This window comes from Argopecten irradians, chromosome 3 (assembly GCF_041381155.1).
Source record: "Argopecten irradians isolate NY chromosome 3, Ai_NY, whole genome shotgun sequence".
In the NCBI taxonomy this organism is placed as follows: Eukaryota; Metazoa; Mollusca; class Bivalvia; order Pectinida; family Pectinidae; genus Argopecten; species Argopecten irradians.
The window spans coordinates 67,946,056-67,965,762 of NC_091136.1; the positions used below are offsets into that span (position 1 = coordinate 67,946,056).

Below are 19,707 nucleotides of genomic sequence, written 5' to 3' on the forward strand. Positions count from 1 at the left end.
ATATGAAAATCTTGTGGTTAATTTACTTACAGGATTCTTTTTTACGCCGTTCCCGGACTTCTTCCTCATACCGACTCTCCTCCAGGTGGTTCTTCATTCGTGTTCGTTCCTGCTCCATGCGGTTGAGCTGAGCCCGAAGGTCTCCTACCTGTTGTTCTAGTGCAGCTTTACCTCCAGCCGTCTGGTCCAGCTTTCTCTTCACCGCATCTAACTCAGACTCAATCTGGACAGAGGAAACATAGACTCCTCATATAATACTGGTAGAGAGTGATATAACTAAACCTTCACAGCATCTAACTCAGACTCAATCTGGACAGAGGAAACATAGACCTAACTCCTCATATAATACTGGTAGAGAGTGATATAACTAAACCTTCACAGCATCTAACTCAGACTCAATCTGGACAGAGGAAACATAGACTCCTCATATAATACTGGTAGAGAGTGATATAACTAAACCTTCACAGCATCTAACTCAGACTCAATCTGGACAGAGGAAACATAGACCTAACTCCTCATATAATACTGGTAGAGAGTGATATAACTAAACCTTCACAGCATCTAACTCAGACTCAATCTGGACAGAGGAAACATAGACCTAACTCCTCATATAATACTGGTAGAGAGTGATATAACTAAACCTACACAGCATCTAACTCAAACTTAATCTGGACAGAGGAAACATAGACCTTACTCCTCATATAATACTGGTAGAGAGTGATATAACTAAACCTTCACAGCATCTAACTCAGACTTAATCTGGACAGAGGAAACATAGACCTTACTCCTCATATAATACTGGTAGAGAGTGATATAACTAAACCTTCACAGCATCTAACTCAAACTCAATCTGGACAGAGGAAACATAGACCTTACTCCTCATATAATACTGGTAGAAAGTGATATAACTAAACCTTCACAGCATCTAACTCAGACTCAATCTGGACAGAGGAAACATAGACCTTACTCCTCATATAATACTGGTAGAGAGTGATATAACTAAACCTTCACAGCATCTAACTCAGACTTAATCTGGACAGAGGAAACATAGACCTTACTCCTCATATAATACTGGTAGAGAGTGATATAACTAAACCTTCACAGCATCTAACTCAGACTCAATCTGGATCTGGACAGAGGAAACATAGACCTTACTCCTCATATAATACTGGTAGAGAGTGATATAACTAAACCTTCACAGCATCTAACTCAGACTCAATCTGGACAGAGGAAACATAGACTCCTCATATAATACTGGTAGAGAGTGATATAACTAAACCTTCACAGCATCTAACTCAAACTCAATCTGGACAGAGGAAACATAGACCTTACTCCTCATATAATACTGGTAGAGAGTGATATAACTAAACCTTCACAGCATCTAACTCAGACTCAATCTGGACAGAGGAAACATAGACCTTACTCCTCATATAATACTGGTAGAGAGTGATATAACTAAACCTTCACAGCATCTAACTCAGACTCAATCTGGACAGAGGAAACATAGACTCCTCATATAATACTGGTAGAGAGTGATATAACTAAACCTTCACAGCATCTAACTCAGACTCAATCTGGACAGAGGAAACATAGACCTTACTCCTCATATAATACTGGTAGAGAGTGATATAACTAAACCTTCACAGCATCTAACTCAGACTCAATCTGGACAGAGGAAACATAGACCTTACTCCTCATATAATACTGGTAGAGAGTGATATAACTAAACCTTCACAGCATCTAACTCAGACTCAATCTGGACAGAGGAAACATAGACCTTACTCCTCATATAATACTGGTAGAGAGTGATATAACTAAACCTTCACAGCATCTAACTCAGACTTAATCTGGACAGAGGAAACATAGACCTTACCCCTCATATAATACTGGTAGAGAGTGATATAACTAAACCTTCACAGCATCTAACTCAGACTCAATCTGGACAGAGGAAACATAGACTCCTCATATAATACTGGTAGAGAGTGATATAACTAAACCTTCACAGCATCTAACTCAGACTCAATCTGGACAGAGGAAACATAGACTACTCCTCATATAATACTGGTAGAGAGTGATATAACTAAACCTTCACAGCATCTAACTCAAACTCAATCTGGACAGAGGAAACATAGACCTTACTCCTCATATAATACTGGTAGAGAGTGATATAACTAAACCTTCACAGCATCTAACTCAGACTCAATCTGCACAGAGGGAACATAGACCTTACTCCTCATATAATACTGGTAGAGAGTGATATAACTAAACCTTCACAGCATCTAACTCAGACTCAATCTGAACAGAGGAAACATAGACCTTACTCCTCATATAATACTGGTAGAGAGTGATATAACTAAACCTTCACAGCATCTAACTCAGACTCAATCTGGACAGAGGAAACATAGACCTTACTCCTCATATAATACTGGTAGAGAGTGATATAACTAAACCTTCACAGCATCTAACTCAAACTCAATCTGGACAGAGGAAACATAGACCTTACTCCTCATATAATACTGGTAGAAAGTGATATAACTAAACCTTCACAGCATCTAACTCAGACTCAATCTGGACAGAGGAAACATAGACCTTACTCCTCATATAATACTGGTAGAGAGTGATATAACTAAACCTTCACAGCATCTAACTCAGACTCAATCTGGACAGAGGAAACATAGACCTTACTCCTCATATAATACTGGTAGAGAGTGATATAACTAAACCTTCACAGCATCTAACTCAGACTCAATCTGCACAGAGGAAACATAGACTCCTCATATATAATACTGGTAGAGAGAGTGATATAACTAAACCTTCACAGCATCTAACTCAAACTCAATCTGGACAGAGGAAACATAGACCTTACTCCTCATATAATACTGGTAGAGAGTGATATAACTAAACCTTCACAGCATCTAACTCAGCCTCAATCTGCACAGAGGAAACATAGACTCCTCATATAATACTGGTAGAGAGTGATATAACTAAACCTTCACAGCATCTAACTCAGACTCAATCTGCACAGAGGGAACATAGACCTTACTCCTCATATAATACTGGTAGAGAGTGATATAACTAAACCTTCACAGCATCTAACTCGGACTCAATCTGGACAGAGGAAACATAGACCTTACTCCTCATATAATACTGGTAGAGAGTGATATAACTAAACCTTCACAGCATCTAACTCAGACTCAATCTGGACAGAGGAAACATAGACCTTACTCCTCATATAATACTGGTAGAGAGTGATATAACTAAACCTTCACAGCATCTAACTCAGACTCAATCTGGACAGAGGAAACATAGACTCCTCATATAATACTGGTAGAGAGTGATATAACTAAACCTTCACAGCATCTAACTCAGACTCAATCTGCACAGAGGGAACATAGACCTTACTCCTCATATAATACTGGTAGAGAGTGATATAACTAAACCTTCACAGCATCTAACTCAGCCTCAATCTGCACAGAGGAAACATAGACCTTACTCCTCATATAATACTGGTAGAGAGTGATATAACTAAACCTTCACAGCATCTAACTCAGACTCAATCTGAACAGAGGAAACATAGACCTTACTCCTCATATAATACTGGTAGAGAGTGATATAACTAAACCTTCACAGCATCTAACTCAGACTCAATCTGGACAGAGGAAACATAGACCTTACTCCTCATATAATACTGGTAGAGAGTGATATAACTAAACCTTCACAGCATCTAACTCAAACTCAATCTGCACAGAGGAAACATAGACCTTACTCCTCATATAATACTGGTAGAGAGTGATATAACTAAACCTTCACAGCATCTAACTCAGACTCAATCTGGACAGAGGAAACATAGACCTTACTCCTCATATAATACTGGTAGAGAGTGATATAACTAAACCTTCACAGCATCTAACTCAAACTCAATCTGCACAGAGGAAACATAGACCTTACTCCTCATATAATACTGGTAGAGAGTGATATAACTAAACCTTCACAGCATCTAACTCAGACTCAATCTGCACAGAGGAAACATAGACCTTACTCCTCATATAATACTGGTAGAGAGTGATATAACTAAACCTTCACAGCATCTAACTCAGACTCAATCTGGACAGAGGAAACATAGACCTTACTCCTCATATAATACTGGTAGAGAGTGATATAACTAAACCTTCATAGCATCTAACTCAGCCTCAATCTGCACAGAGGAAACATAGACCTTACTCCTCATATAATACTGGTAGAGAGTGATATAACTAAACCTTCACAGCATCTAACTCAGACTCAATCTGGACAGAGGAAATATAGACTCCTCATATAATACTGGTAGAGAGTGATATAACTAAACCTTCACAGCATCTAACTCAGACTCAATCTGGACAGAGGAAACATAGACTCCTCATATAATACTGGTAGAGAGTGATATAACTAAACCTTCACAGCATCTAACTCAGACTCAATCTGCACAGAGGGAACATAGACCTTACTCCATATATAATACTGGTAGAGAGTGATATAACTAAACCTTCACAGCATCTAACTCAGACTCAATCTGCACAGAGGAAACATAGACCTTACTCCTCATATAATACTGGTAGAGAGTGATATAACTAAACCTTCATAGCATCTAACTCAGACTCAATCTGCACAGAGGAAACATAGACCTTACTCCTCATATAATACTGGTAGAGAGTGGTATAACTAAACCTTCACAGCATCTAACTCAGACTCAATCTGGACAGAGGAAATATAGACTCCTCATATAATACTGGTAGAGAGTGATATAACTAAACCTTCACAGCATCTAACTCAGACTCAATCTGCACAGAGGGAACATAGACCTTACTCCTCATATAATACTGGTAGAGAGTGATATAACTAAACCTTCACAGCATCTAACTCAGACTCAATCTGGACAGAGGAAATATAGACCTTACTCCTCATATAATACTGGTAGAGAGTGATATAACTAAACCTTCACAGCATCTAACTCAGACTCAATATGCACAGAGGAAACATAGACCTTACTCCTCATATAATACTGGTAGAGAGTGATATAACTAAACCTTCACAGCATCTAACTCAGACTACTCAATCTGCACACAGAGGGAACATAGACCTTACTCCTCATATAATACTGGTAGAGAGTGATATAACTAAACCTTCACAGCATCTAACTCAGACTCAATCTGGACAGAGGAAACATAGACCTAACTCCTCATATAATACTGGTAGAGAGTGATATAACTAAACCTTCACAGCATCTAACTCAGACTCAATCTGGACAGAGGAAACATAGACCTTACTCCTCAGATAATACTGGTAGAGAGTGATATAACTTAACCTTCATAGCATCTAACTCAGCCTCAATCTGCACAGAGGAACGATAGGCCTTAATTCTCATATACCCGGGTAATACTGTCTTATAGTTCATTACAAGTGAGCTGACCATCACATAATATATCTTGGTAAATACTAAGGGTCAAAGAAGTAATATCAACAGGATTTTTCAGGTGACACGGGATCCAATCAAACATAAGTCTGTTGGATACAAATTACTTCAAATGGACCCCAGAAGTAATTCCAACCATGTGGACAAAACAAAATTGTCAAATTTTCAAGGCGAATACTAGATATACACTGAAGCAGCTGACACGAAATTAAATGTCCTGCAGTAAGTATCTACCCAAAGTATAGAAACTTATAGCTGTATTATCTTACAATATAAATATTTTCATAACCAATTATTGATATAGAATGATTATTTCCATCATACTTACCCTATTTTTCTGCGACTCTGCCTGTATGTACTGGGCTTGAAGTCGCTCATCCATGGCAGACCGTGACGGTTGTGTTAGTAGATGCTGATGTGAATTCAGTGCCTGTAACCATGGAATTCAGTCAGTTTTATTTATTCAACAATAAACAATAAGCACATTGATATGTTGAAATAAATTCAATACTAAGCTAAATAATTTTGTCATTCTGCAAACAGCGAAGCAGAAAGTTCACTTAAAACAGTACATAGAAATATTTTTAGAAAAAATCTAGTGTACATGCACCTAAAAATCTAACTCTAAACAAATGATTTATTTCTGAGGAAACATGCTCTACAGTTTACTTTGTAAAGCATAATTTTATGGGATTTATATTATTATCATTATATGATTTTATGGTATGAATGAATGTCCCTTTAAATCAATACATCTATTATTTGTTTATATTTTATACACCAAGTAATTATTATTACATGATTTTTATGGTATTCATATGATTATTATTATATGATTTTATGGGATTTATAAAATTATTATCATAAGATTTTTATGGGATTTGGGATAACACAACACTGTTAATAGCAGTCAATCAAACAAACCACTAGACAAATCTATACCAAATACGTATATAACCCATATCTAAATATTCTCCATGTTAGATTACTAACCTAAGAAACTACAAATATAGAACAAATATGCTGGGGATATTTCGTCATACAAAGTTAATGTTAATTATCCATCCTATTACATATATATTTCACGTTTTCATTTTTAGCTCACCTGGTCCTAAGGGCAGGGGCAGGAGGGGTGGGGCCAAATAGGGGAAATAGAGGTAAATCCTATAAATTGCTACTTGTCCTAGAGTTCTGCATGGATTGTCACCAAATTTAGCCAGAAACATCCTTGGGGAAAGGGGAACAGAACTTGTATAAATTTTGGCTCTGACCCCCCGGGGGCAGGAAGGGCGGGGCCAAATAAGGGAAATAGAGGTAAATCCTAAAAATCGCTACTTGTCCGAGAGTTCTGCATGGATTGTAACCAAATTTGGCCAGAAACATCCTTGGGGTTAACAGAATTTGTAAAATTTTTGGCTTTGACCCCCTGGAGCAGAAAGAGTGGGGCCCAATAGGGGAATTAGAGGTAAATATCCAAAATTCCTTCAGAAAAGAAACAATAAACTTATATTCAGAACATTACTTGGCATTACAAACCAGGTGAGCGATACAGGCCCTCTGGGCCTCTTGTTTACTAATGGTATTGTTTATGATAATTCTTATTGTGTAAACAGTATTTATGGCGTATTGTTTATTTTGTAAGCCTCATTATTGAATTTCCCCTACCCTAATTTTCAATAGACAATTTTCAAAACAAAAGCAGAATTTGAACTAAAATAACTTGTGACATGTAAAAGAACTTTGTGGAATACCTAAACTTGTTGATCTCCCTGTGTGGGTATAAACAAGGGCCTTGATATATCATTGTTCACCTCACTAAACCCAGTAAAGCATGCAGCCAACTTTTAAATACTACATAGAACACTAACTCTAATAGAGGTTTTACTTACAGGGCGTGTATCATCAATGTGCTGAATTACCAAAAACAGAACACAAACTATAATCAGACTAAAAACATGTCCAAACCATGTTATATCATCGCCACTTTTCTTCCTTAGTTTGACTAGAATTTTGTTGGTTATGAATCAGTATCTAGAAATTAACTTTGGAAGAATTCAGAATTTTAATAGGGTTACATTGGAAACTCCTCAGGAACGTACCTGTCGAAGGTCTGTAGAGAGGTTGACCAACTCATCGTATCTGTTGAGTGACTGTCTCTCTGATCGAAGCTCATTTTGTATGGCGGCGAGTCTCTCCTCAACACGCATGGCTACAGGGTCTGTGCGAGGTAGGTGCTTCAGGTTTTCTGATATCTCCCTCATAGTCCGTCTTGACTCTAAGTCATTTCTGGAAAAAAATCAGTATGGCTGATAAGATTCATAGTTGATTAAGGTTATATTTAGACTGATGTTACAATCTCGATTCATAATCAGGGTCTCAGCACAGAGAATTGAATGGTAAAAATTGCTAAAAAGTGCTTATATCAGTCGATGAGTAGAAGCTTGATGGAAATAAGGATGAATCTACCCCTTTATAAACTGACCTGTCACGTCTCTCAGATTCTAGATTAAAACTGGTCTCAAGATCAAAATGGTCGTTGGATAAATCTCGAAACGATCTGTGTAATCCGTGTAACTCTCTGTTCATATCATCAGCGAATCTCACAGTGGATCGACGCTTTTTCCGTCGTCTATTCGCCAATGGTGATATTTCATACTCACTGTCACTCTGAGAAATAAAATACATTGAAAGTAGTCAGTGTGAAGAAAACTTGTCAATGTGTTTCATTCATGTTTAACACTGTCTGTATTGGAGAGATTTCCACATGAAGTGTCTACATGTGTAACTGTTTAAAGCTGCTGAATACCAAACTGTTACCAATATTACTGCAAGGCTAGGGAACCTGATATACAAGTACAGGGAACCATGACCTAGATGATACCAATGCTGTTCAAGCATGACTGATATCTAACATTCACAGTTCATGTCCATATAGCTTTTTTCTGTTATAAAATTGTTCAGTAATGTGTGTAATTGTCCAGTCAAGCCACACCATGGTAAGATTAGCTTTTATCTTGTTTTATATCAATAGCATGGTAAAATCATTTGTACAATAAACGTATATTGATTTTCATACAGTTTGGTTTGGCCTGAAGAAAAAAATAACTTACTTTTGAACTGTTTGAAAGGAGTTAGAGAACTTTAGTCATAAATGGGCTAAAAGTTGTAATGGATAGAGTATACATCTAGAAATATAGTCGATATCTGTTGAATGTTTAGATGTACAAGAAGACATCTGATATTTAGTAATAAGATATATACTGCATAATTATACTAAGGCCATTCCAATTTGATTTCTTGTTCTTCTGATTTTGGGATTTTAGAATCTTAGAATTTTAGCGAGCAAAATTTTTTTAATTCTAAAAATAATTTTAAAGCGGAAAAATTGGAGCGAGCGAATATTTTCACAGTATTTTTGTATTAGATTTTTATGTTTATTTCTTGAAATAACAATTACTAGTGAAAACAGGGTTTTTATGTTAAAATATGAGTTTTGCTGTTTTCTTCAGTGTTTTCAAAAAAAGGAAGTCTAATGTTAAGGTATTTGTGCAGCTATCAAACATATGCTATTACACAAAATGCTTTCAACGCATGATATATTTCAATTTTAAGACAAATGTTGACAATTTTAACATTGAATAGCGATGTTTAATCCTTAAAAGGAAATAGTTAAAAAGTTTAACTTCTTGTCAACAATTTCAATAATTAATTTGCTGTTGACAGAGCTATTAGCAAAAACCAACAAACTAATAGAAACAATCAGGGATTAGCATTAATGGAAAATATTTTAAACCAATATAACCTCATCCGACATGTACATTCTTTCTTAGTTGTCACATAATTTTGTATGGAACTGACTATTTTTGTTTAGCAAGTTTCTTACTTAGCTGCTCATACTTTAAATGAGATAATGTTTGTACATGTATAACTACAAAACTATAAACAATAATTCATTTTAATAACATTAATTCATTGTCTCTAAAAAGTATATTTGTATAAAAAAATATATGGACAGTATGGCTCAAAAGTTTCATGACATGTATATCAGCATTCATATCATAAAAGAAATATTCTAAATTTATTATTAATGATTTTCTCATGAAACGCTTTGAGTAGATCAAATCCAAACATACATATTACCTATCAACACAAAAATGAAGGCAAATGTATGTTACATTGTTGTAGAAGTCAAAATGAAACATAAGTAACACTAAGTTTGGATCCCAGTAAAATGTGTAATTTACTACTGATGTTAATTTGACCGAATAGCAGACGAATCGTCACCTAGCTAGGTGTTACTAAATCAGGAAGTCAAAACATGTTTGCAAATGCAAGCTACGTGGGCCACGTGTCAAAATATACACTGACCTAATTAAGGTCTTAAGATATAAGGCAACTGAGGTGTTAACTAATTAGCGATTGCCTTCAAATAATGCCTATGGGCATGCTTGATTACCGTTATTCTTTCGTAAGTCGACCCGTCAAATCACCTGTCATGGTCGCCATTTTAAAAGTGAGATCAAACGCAAAGTCTTTTAAAGAGTTGCAGACATTGGCAAAACCAGACTGAAATCGAGACACGTCCTATTAAAAAGTATGCGTCCCTCAGTCTCTATCGCCAAGTACCACTCTGTCTGCACGTGGTAGCGGAAAAAACTTGACATTTCTGTTGTTGTAAAGGTTTGTAAGACACTAGAACGAATATATGTACCCGGCCTACTATACCTTTTGGCCGGGTACGAATTGGTCCCTATGTGTCGTAGTGGAGCGCTGCCTCGATAAATCACTCGGGCACAGTTTTCTATACTTTTTTGTAGGTTTCCAAGTATTTTATGCGTATACATGCATTAACATATTATTTTTGTCCAAAACAAACATAACTACCATTCTTAATATCTACCGTACCGCTCACACGACGTCATATTCACAATTTCTGGACTTGCCGTAAAAATCCCCTTCAGAAAGATCTTCATATGTATTACGTAAAAAAAATAATGCCTGGGTGGGAATTTGATAATCTATGTGGTTCAGTTTTATTGCCTAGTAAGTAAGCGATATCGAACAAGTAAGATGAAATGCAAATAAACACTTTATAATGGTTTGCATAATCATTACTTTGCTCCATTAGCAGTAATAGGCACCAATTGTAGCTCTAAAGACGACATCATTTTCTGTCTAAAAAAGTCTTTTGAGCTACAATATTGCAGCTAGTAAGACGCTTGCGGGTTTAAAGAGACAATGTACGAATAATTCAAACATCTGAGTGACCAGGAAATGGTGACAAGTAAAAATGAACCTTATAAAAATTTTCCCGGGTTCGTAAAAAATGAGGAACGGTAAAAAAATTATTTTATTTTTATTTCATTTTCGGAAAAGAGGAGCGGGAAATCCGACGAACGATGAATCAAATTGGAATGGCCAAATATTAATTTACCTTTTATGAAAAACTTGTTTTTATTTTAAGTTATAACACAGAAAGTGATAGTATGTCTGCAGACTTTTTTTTTGCCCTTCTCCCCAACCCCCCGCCCCCCAAAAAAAGATCATGCAAGTTTTAAAGATATTTTTAGCAATGAAAATGAGCAGATATAAGAGATATCTATCAAAGTCGTTAACAGATAAACCATGTATCTGTTGGAAATGTGGAAATGATGATTAAAATGTACCTCATATCGCATCATTAGCAGACATGTTTTGTTGTTTGTGACCCTGGCTGTTAATAGGATGTAAAAATAAATAAATGTTTGTGTATTTAACAGCTTATATGAGTAATTCTGTCCTATAGTTTTACAATGTATACAGGCTAACATAAATTGACAGAGTTGTAGATATAAATATGTTTTAAACATGGAATGCTGTTAGATTAGCTAAACATGCAAAATAAAATCATTCAGGAACAGGTGTAAATAGGGTATTAATTATATTATATGGAATACCTGTACAGGTGTAAACTGACTATAAACATTTTACCTGTACAGGTGTACAGCACATTTTATGTATTTGATCAGCAGTTACATATTAAAACCCAGCTACATATTGTAAATAAATAATGGAAGTAATCAAATAAACAATAGTGTTGAAGAGAAAGGTGTATTTACCTGATCAGAACTTTCCATTGATACCACTCTATAGACCCCGGAGTTCTATAAGGCTGACCAATATAGTAGAGATAGCCATGTTTGTATGACCACTGGTCAGTAATGACATGGAAAGGTGGCCATGTTTGTATGACCACTACACTGGTCAGTAATGACATTGGAAGGTAGTCATAGGTCAGGCCTGAACTTGTCCATCTTACCTAATCACAGACGCTAATTACTGCCGATTTAAATATTTATACCGCAAGTCGAGCATACCTGACTTATTTATATTGTACTATTATATACCTGACAATAGCTGGGATAGAAGTGGTGACAACTAGTTCATTCACTCTAATCATCCTAACTCTCTAATCCCCACCTAACACTTCACATCTATTTGATTCTATATAAAATGATAACTATAATATCTTTATCTTCCTGAATAGTTTTCTATTATATTGTTAACATCTTTTGATTTATTTTTCTTGATTTAGAAAAAACTTCCTGCTTATTACCACAGAGCTATTTATTCATATTTAAACATTATACAAGTGACTGATAATCATCAGATCTATTTGTATGGTTAATGATCGATATAGTTTACAGGTGTGATGGTCAAAGGTCAAACTAGCAGTACAACTATGGTGTGCCGTTATTGTCTGATAATTAGATTAATTTCTCAACACCTGATGATCACCAATAAGTTTACACTCTATCAAATTTGTTGGCAATGTGCTAATCGAGTGTTAACCTATGAAGACTTGTGACAGACTTACCCCATAGTCTCGTCGATGTAGAGGACTCCGCACTCTTTCCTGCTGGAGTTCATCCTGTGTCACCCTTAAGTCCTCTCGTAACTGGGTACAAACATTATGATATAATTACTAATTATAATTAACATTCATTGTTCTATCATCGTCTATACACTGCCCTGTTGTATTACACATACATATTACAAATATATCTAAAATGTAGGAAATATCATATGTTAACCTTGTTTTCTAGAATTTTCTCTTAGAGATAAATTGTCAGCAAATTTTAACACAAGTAACAGAATTTTTGGAGGGCAGTGTATATGTCTGTATAAGGTCAAAATGCTGCTTAAAATACTGTAGTTATTGGTGTGTCTGCATCATTGTTGTTTTCATATCTATGCTGATCGGTGTTAATTTTATTGCATTGGTCAGCTCTTGTGACAGATCTTTTGACACTGTATATATAGATATAGCCAGTTATTTTTTAGGGCATAGGGTCAAATTTTCACATTTTCAACTTAAATCGAGAAAGTTCAATTTTAAGTAATTACATGTATTACCAATTATTTTATGATTGAAATGTTTGTGACTATTTGTCCTGTGAATTCACAAAATATCCCTGTGAAAATGACCAACTACAATGTATTACTTATACATATGAGTGTAGTTTTTTATCTATGGTATTTTTTGGCCTGTAATTTTACTATTCTATGTAATTCTGCCATTAACAAAGAATACATTGTATATTATATATAAAGTACCCTATTTTACTTGTTGAACAAGGAAAGTGTACTTTAATGGACACATGAAATAAAAGCTGTGTACAATGACTAACTTATCAAGTTTGTGTTACCGGTCCCAACACCTGCTAGAAACCAGGTGACAGAGTAATGTTGTAATGATCTCATTAATTATGCATAAATTTCCCGAATGGCAGCACATAATTCTTTAGTGTACTGTGAATATCTAATCACTGAAAAATTATCTTAACACCAACAAAAAAATCTTACTTTAAACATACAGACATGTTTTGGATAAACTTTAGCAATGTATTTATATGTATATGACAGGTTTTTCTTACAAAATCAAATGAAAAACAATGGTTTTCTTCTGCTTAATTGTTACCTGGTAGAAACACCTCATAATTCAAATACAGACCAGAGCTAGAAAGCAAAAAATTATAGAAATAAATCCATTGTGATGAATTGAATCGATACATGACAAACTTACCCTATCTACTGCGCCTCTCTGTTCCCGACCAACATCTCTATAGGTACCCAGCATACGATCCAATGACCGCAGGTTTCGGGTTGTACCCTAAAAAGAAAAGAAAGATTTCAAGAGGTGAAAATTCTCTCTCAGTGGCAATATATATAGGGGTATATTGGGCTGAAGAGTTTTAAATCCATAACTTTTAACGATGCAAACAGTTTTGAAAATGTGTTAAGCATCTATAAATTGTAAATTGTTTAAGCGTAAAATTTCAGGGAAGTGCCTCAAAATATGTATCAATGGTAAAGTAGTTTAAAGTACAACATCTACAAGGATAAACAGAATTTGTTACACCAAACAAATATTTAATCTCTACCGCAGGTCTCAGTGTATGGTGTCACTACATTGTACAGTACTACCTTCGTTCAACTACATTTACTTCAAGATAAAGTGACCAACTTGAAGTGGCTCATCCAGGGCTGGTTATGGTTATAAAGATTATAGTGAAAAGTCATGATACCATGAACCTACAACTGTTTAAGAACACTGGGATGTGAAAAAAAGCTTTTAAACTATAAAACATCATTGCCTCTCTAAAGTTGGCTCATATAGAAGTTGTATGCCCACTAGTACTGGTTTTGTTATTTTTTTTTTTTTTACATTTCAAATCAAATACCCAGTAAACAATACATGCTACACAGATATAGAAGTTTGTACACATGATAAAAAGATCTTCTCTGAGTAGGGCCATTTATAGAGACTTTACACTTGAGTGTCGTCACAACAAAGTACCTTATTACAATCTAATCTTATGATTTTTGGTTATTCACATCAGACTCTTAATTTCACGGAGAATAATTTTATATGAAGAATTAAGACATGTGTTGCATGACAACAAGCTGTACTATAGATCATGATATAAAAAATAATTTCAATGTTCAATTTTTAAGTTTACGGTAGTTTACTTTCCATGTCTAAAGACATTGATCTTAAAAGTCAGTTTAATGTGAACATACACTTCAGCAATAAAGCTAAAACTACCTGATAATCATAGCAATCATGGTTAGAATTAGATTTAATTTACTTCAAAAGCACAAAGCATTTAAATGACATGTCACCACCATTTTCTCATTATGATGTGTTTAACAATTCTTTTATTTGCTGGTTAGAATAAAATCAGAATGATCCCTTTCCTGCTGAGTTTAACAAAACATAGCCTATACAGAAATACACTCACCTTAATTATAATTTAATGGTCATGTGTACTTCAACAAATTCATTAGGATGAAAAGACCTATGACAGAGCTGGGCCCTGAATGCTTCTATACAGATATATATGTGGCTATAGATCTATAAATTAGTGTGATCCTACAAACTTTATTGACAACACCTCACATAGCCTATTTATACCATATATATACTAGAGCTGACTCTGGCTACCTGAGTCACAACAAATATCTCATCAAGAATTTTTGTTGGATGTCTGCACTGTACTTGGTTTTCATATATATATATACCCGTCAATAAATGCTACATACATCATCAGGTGTCAACATAAAGCAGGAGTCAGATGTCTGTTTATTTATTTTGTCTTCACATGATTTTGCAATTGTAAATTGGATGTAAAACAACACTATATATTAATTTAACCTGAGTGAGTCCTCTACTTTCTGAATTAGATGCAGTGTCTGATGCTCTTCCCTCCCAGTCTAAAGTATGACTGTAATAATGATAGGTCAATCAATTAGGTGTAAGCATATGATTATCAAAGCTTAATTGAAATCTAATGCATTGAGTTACAACTACAGATCCAGAATCCGTATATATATGAACAAATATAAATATGTCTCCCCTTGTCAGCAGGTATGCTTAATAAGTTTCATCACCACGGATTTAACAGTTAATAAATAACAGGGCTCTTTCTCACTTGTGTGTGAATGGGGCTGGGGCTTTAAGAATTGTGAAAATTACTGTGGTAAAGACAAAAATTGTGAAATTTATGAAATAGTCAAACACCACAAAAACAGCTAAAACTCTTTTCTCATTCTCAGCTCTGCACACAACATCAGTCAACTTGTTTGCTTTGTTAATGTGTTAACATTTGTGTGAAAAAAGTCATTTGTTTTCTTACTTTTATGACATATTTGGCTTTTTCTTTTTCTTTTTTATTTTTCACAAAAACAATTGTGAAAATTAACTTATCAATTGTGAAAAAATCTTATTTTTCATTGGGAATGGGGCCCAATTTCGGTCCTAAAAACAGCCTAATGAGAGCCCTAAATAACAGCATCATCCAATTACTATAAGATTTGTACTCATTGTCAACATTTTGACATTTAGGTCAAGGTCCAAACAGTGAAAAACTTAATAGTACACATATATATGTATTACAACATGTACATTGGTAGTGATTGTACATTGGCACACATTCAGACTGTAACAAAAGATCTCAGATGGATCTTGGCACCCACCAAAGAATGATCTACGTCTAACAATGCAAAGAGGGATCTTTTCTCTGCTTTTCAAATTTTTACTTCATATTACATATCAACGTTGAGACAGATCGCTTCAGTACTTTCTGAGATAATGCGGTAGCAAACTTCAAGTATCAAAATTCAAGATAGCGTTCTGTCCGCCATCTTTTTCACCGATCGGTCCAAAAATACGATATGCACGACTATATAGGACCCTAGAGGAACCTGCACAATAAATTTGAGACAGATCTCTTCAGTGCTTTCTGAGAAATAGTGGTAGCAAATATCAATTTTCAAAATCCAAGATAGCGGCCTTGTTGATCAATCTGTCCCAAAAAGCAATATGTACAAATAAGTCCCTAGGGGAACCTACATATGGAATTTCTAAAAGGGCTCAAAAGTACTTTCTGAGAAATAGCATTAACAAACTTTAACTATCAAAATCCATGATGGCTACCTGGAGGCCATCTTGTTGACCAATCAGTCCCAAAATGCAATATGCACAACAAGGGCCCTAGGGGAACCTATAAATACCAAATTTGAAAAAGATCCCTTTAGTACTTTCTGAGAAATAGCGGTAATAAGAATTGTTAACGGACGGACAGAAGGACAGATCTAGACGGACGGACCAAGGACTATGGACGAAAGGTGATTTGAATAGCCCACCATCTGATGATGGTGGGCTAAAAATGTTACCTTATTTTAATTATGTTAAGGTCACAGTGACATAATTACATAATCACATGATCTGTTTAAACCAATAGAAGTATCCCAATAGTGTTGTTACTTCTTCAATGGTTCAGATTGACAAATTAACACTGTAAAATTTCCAATTATTTGACCACTGACCTAAAGGTTAATTAAAGTGAATAGTTAGGAAAGCTTGGTAAAAATGGTGTCAACATATATATCCAGTATAATTTCTTATGAAATAGAAAAATAAAATTTCCCATCAAAATCGCTCTGCATATCAATAAATCAAGTTATTTTTACCCTAATACGTCCTCCCGGCTAGATATGTCCATGTTGACATTTCCATGCATCTTTGCTTTCAAACAGCCAAGAGAATTTATTTTATGAACTATGATAAATTTACACTGGGCTTTTCCATAAGTTCAATGGTCAAAATTAGACAATATATAAACAAAACTTGGCTTTTGATATGTAAGGACTTATGGATAGAAGGCCCATGAACACATGTTTGATGTAGACTGGTTTTCTTTGCCTGACTTTTCACTTTTAACATCATAGTGACAATCATAAGCTTATTGAATCGATCATTTTCACATTAGTCGATGGGAGAGAATCATAGCTTTAACATTCATCTGCCTGTAGGAAATTTTCTGTCGTTTCATAATATTAAAAACAGTGTACCCAGGTAGGTTAGTACCAGTGGTGGACCACTCAATTATTTCTATGGTTTTAAAGGTAATAAATCTGACTGGCTGAAATCTGAGCATGACAGTGTTTACAACAAACAGTTTGTACATACTGTTCATAGCTATTCTGAGATTATTCTTTTATACTCAAGAAAATTGATCAAGGGTGAGAAAGAGGATACTTAAAGAAAGAGGGTCTACTCAGTAGTTTGTCAAAAATTGTGGAAATATTGAATCATACACACAAAAATATTCCAAACATGCATAATGGTATGTCAAAATCCTACAGTATAATATAGCTAGCTAGCTACCAACCATCAAGTTATAATTTCAGCATCAATCTATATGACTCCTATGAAATTCACTCTCAATATTGGTCAGTCATCAGTACCCTATATATGTGCGATGGACCCCAAATAATCTCAACACATTTGTGTCCCATTCCAAAACTAGCTGGATTGTGAAGTTTCCTGACTTCCAGATACCTTTTACTTAATTAATATTCCAGTATTTCCCCCCGACATCCGTATTGCAAAATTTTCGGATTATCATAGTCCGGATTATCATTTTACCAAAATGTATATAGATATAAAAGATATGACAAAACATACCTGTAAGTTATCTGTTAGTTGGTGAATCCTGTCATCCATTATTAAAGCTGTACACCCTGTAAAAATAATCAAATAAATGTGTGATCATACAAACAAAATAGCCCCCCCCCCCCCACCACCACTCCATGCATACACACACCTGATAAAATTACAACAAAATCTCAAAAATGTTTCATCCTTATACGTACATGTGCATAATGTAAAAGCATCTTATATATTATATGGAAGACGTACTATAATAAAGATTGTTTCTGCTAACTGATCATGTCAACTGATTCCATTCACATAATAGACATGTTGAAAACTTGAAATGAGTCAAACGTAAATGTTACAAACCACATTCTCCAAAAACAAATATGTCAGTAGGTAGATAACAAATAGACGATATATATACAGTAGAAACATTTCCAATGATAATTTAACAACATTAAATGCCATCTGACAGTTCATATTAATCCTTTTAATACCTTATAATCCTGTCATTTATGGCTGTTTCTTACGTGTAAACTTTGGAAGAATCACTTACCTAATGCAGGCTAATTAAAAAGCCACCACAATTAACATTCCTCACAAATCGAGTAATTTCCAGTCACAAAACATCACATTTTCGGAATTATGTGTACATATCATGGATATTTCAATGAAGTTAGTCGACAGAAATCCGTTAACCTGGTGTTTCTAGGTCACGTCGTTCACATGTATTCTCTACCAGTGTCTGGCTCTCGAACATGTTCAAGCACGTTCAAGTTTGGAGGTAATATTCGGCCACATTCAGAAGGCGTCGCTGCCTTTGTTTCATTGCTTGCATAATTAATGAACTAAAGGAATATTACAGGACACACAATTACAAAACAATAAAGAATTGTCAAGAAAACAAAAGCCGGCAGTGTGTTTAGTGTTTGAAGTGAGGGTGTCAAGTTGACAAGCACCTTTGTTTTCATAACAAATTACCGACGATAAAGGCGATGAATAATTGAATTACGATTTGCTTCGAATTTGTAGAATGTGGGGTGTGATGCCGGTCGTGGTAATGCTGAATTTTATGCATGCATTAATTTTTTTCAGCGAAGAATCTACAGAATAAAGAGTAACATGAAATAAGGGATATTATAATAAATTGATCTGCCTAAACTTGTTCCACTCTCAAATCAGCCGCCATATAAAAAGGTGGTGGCGAAATCTTGTATCCCGTGCCGCGCCCGCGCCGGAGCTGTGGTTATTTTCACTTTTCTCTTTAACGACTGCATACGTTAAAATAATATTTTGCGCAATTAGTCTTTGTGTTAATCTTTATCTTTCCGTGTAAGCTATGTTATTTGAGATGATTCGAAACTTTGTAAAATCGACGATTTCAGTTGGCGAGTCGAGTTTGTTTACCCCGCGCTCAAGCGTTGGGTTTTAAGGTTTTATGCAGATCATTTAAAATTTAAGCATTTATTGCATGAATTGTTATTATCCCAACAACAAGTAAACCTAGCTGATTACAATTATGTATATTTAAACATAAAGTACAAATCTTTTCATAACAAATTCTGCCTTTTTATTGACAGTGTCCACTGGCGCGTGCCTCGCCGATCTCACTTGTTTAACCGAGCCCGCTCCCGCGCTAAGGGCAGACAACTCTATTGACCTTATACACTATTAAAGCTAGCTACATATGCGTACATATTCGTGTATTGCCAAACAGTAACAATATTAAACCGTTTCACTGCTTATTTGAAGTTGTTGTAATTTATAACCACATTTT

The 19,707-nt window shown here is 35.1% G+C and overlaps 1 protein-coding gene across 2 annotated transcripts in view; it reads right to left on the reverse strand.

Moving 5' to 3' along the window:
- LOC138319411 (centrosomal protein of 128 kDa-like) overlaps positions 1-19,112 on the reverse strand; it is an 80,280-nt gene extending 61,168 nt beyond the window's left edge. The window contains exons 1-8 of one of the 2 annotated variants that reach the window (XM_069262525.1): positions 18,487-19,112; positions 17,961-18,016; positions 13,515-13,601; positions 12,306-12,386; positions 7,932-8,116; positions 7,549-7,735; positions 5,778-5,879; positions 31-223 (exon numbers count right to left, since the gene is read on the reverse strand). In XM_069262525.1, the coding sequence (XP_069118626.1) occupies positions 31-223; positions 5,778-5,879; positions 7,549-7,735; positions 7,932-8,116; positions 12,306-12,386; positions 13,515-13,601; positions 17,961-17,999 (874 nt within the window). In that variant the 5' untranslated portion in view covers positions 18,000-18,016; positions 18,487-19,112. The remainder of the gene's footprint in view (positions 1-30; positions 224-5,777; positions 5,880-7,548; positions 7,736-7,931; positions 8,117-12,305; positions 12,387-13,514; positions 13,602-17,960; positions 18,017-18,486) is intronic. The other variant, XM_069262526.1, reaches the window with a different exon arrangement.
- Positions 19,113-19,707: the final 595 nt, after the last annotated feature.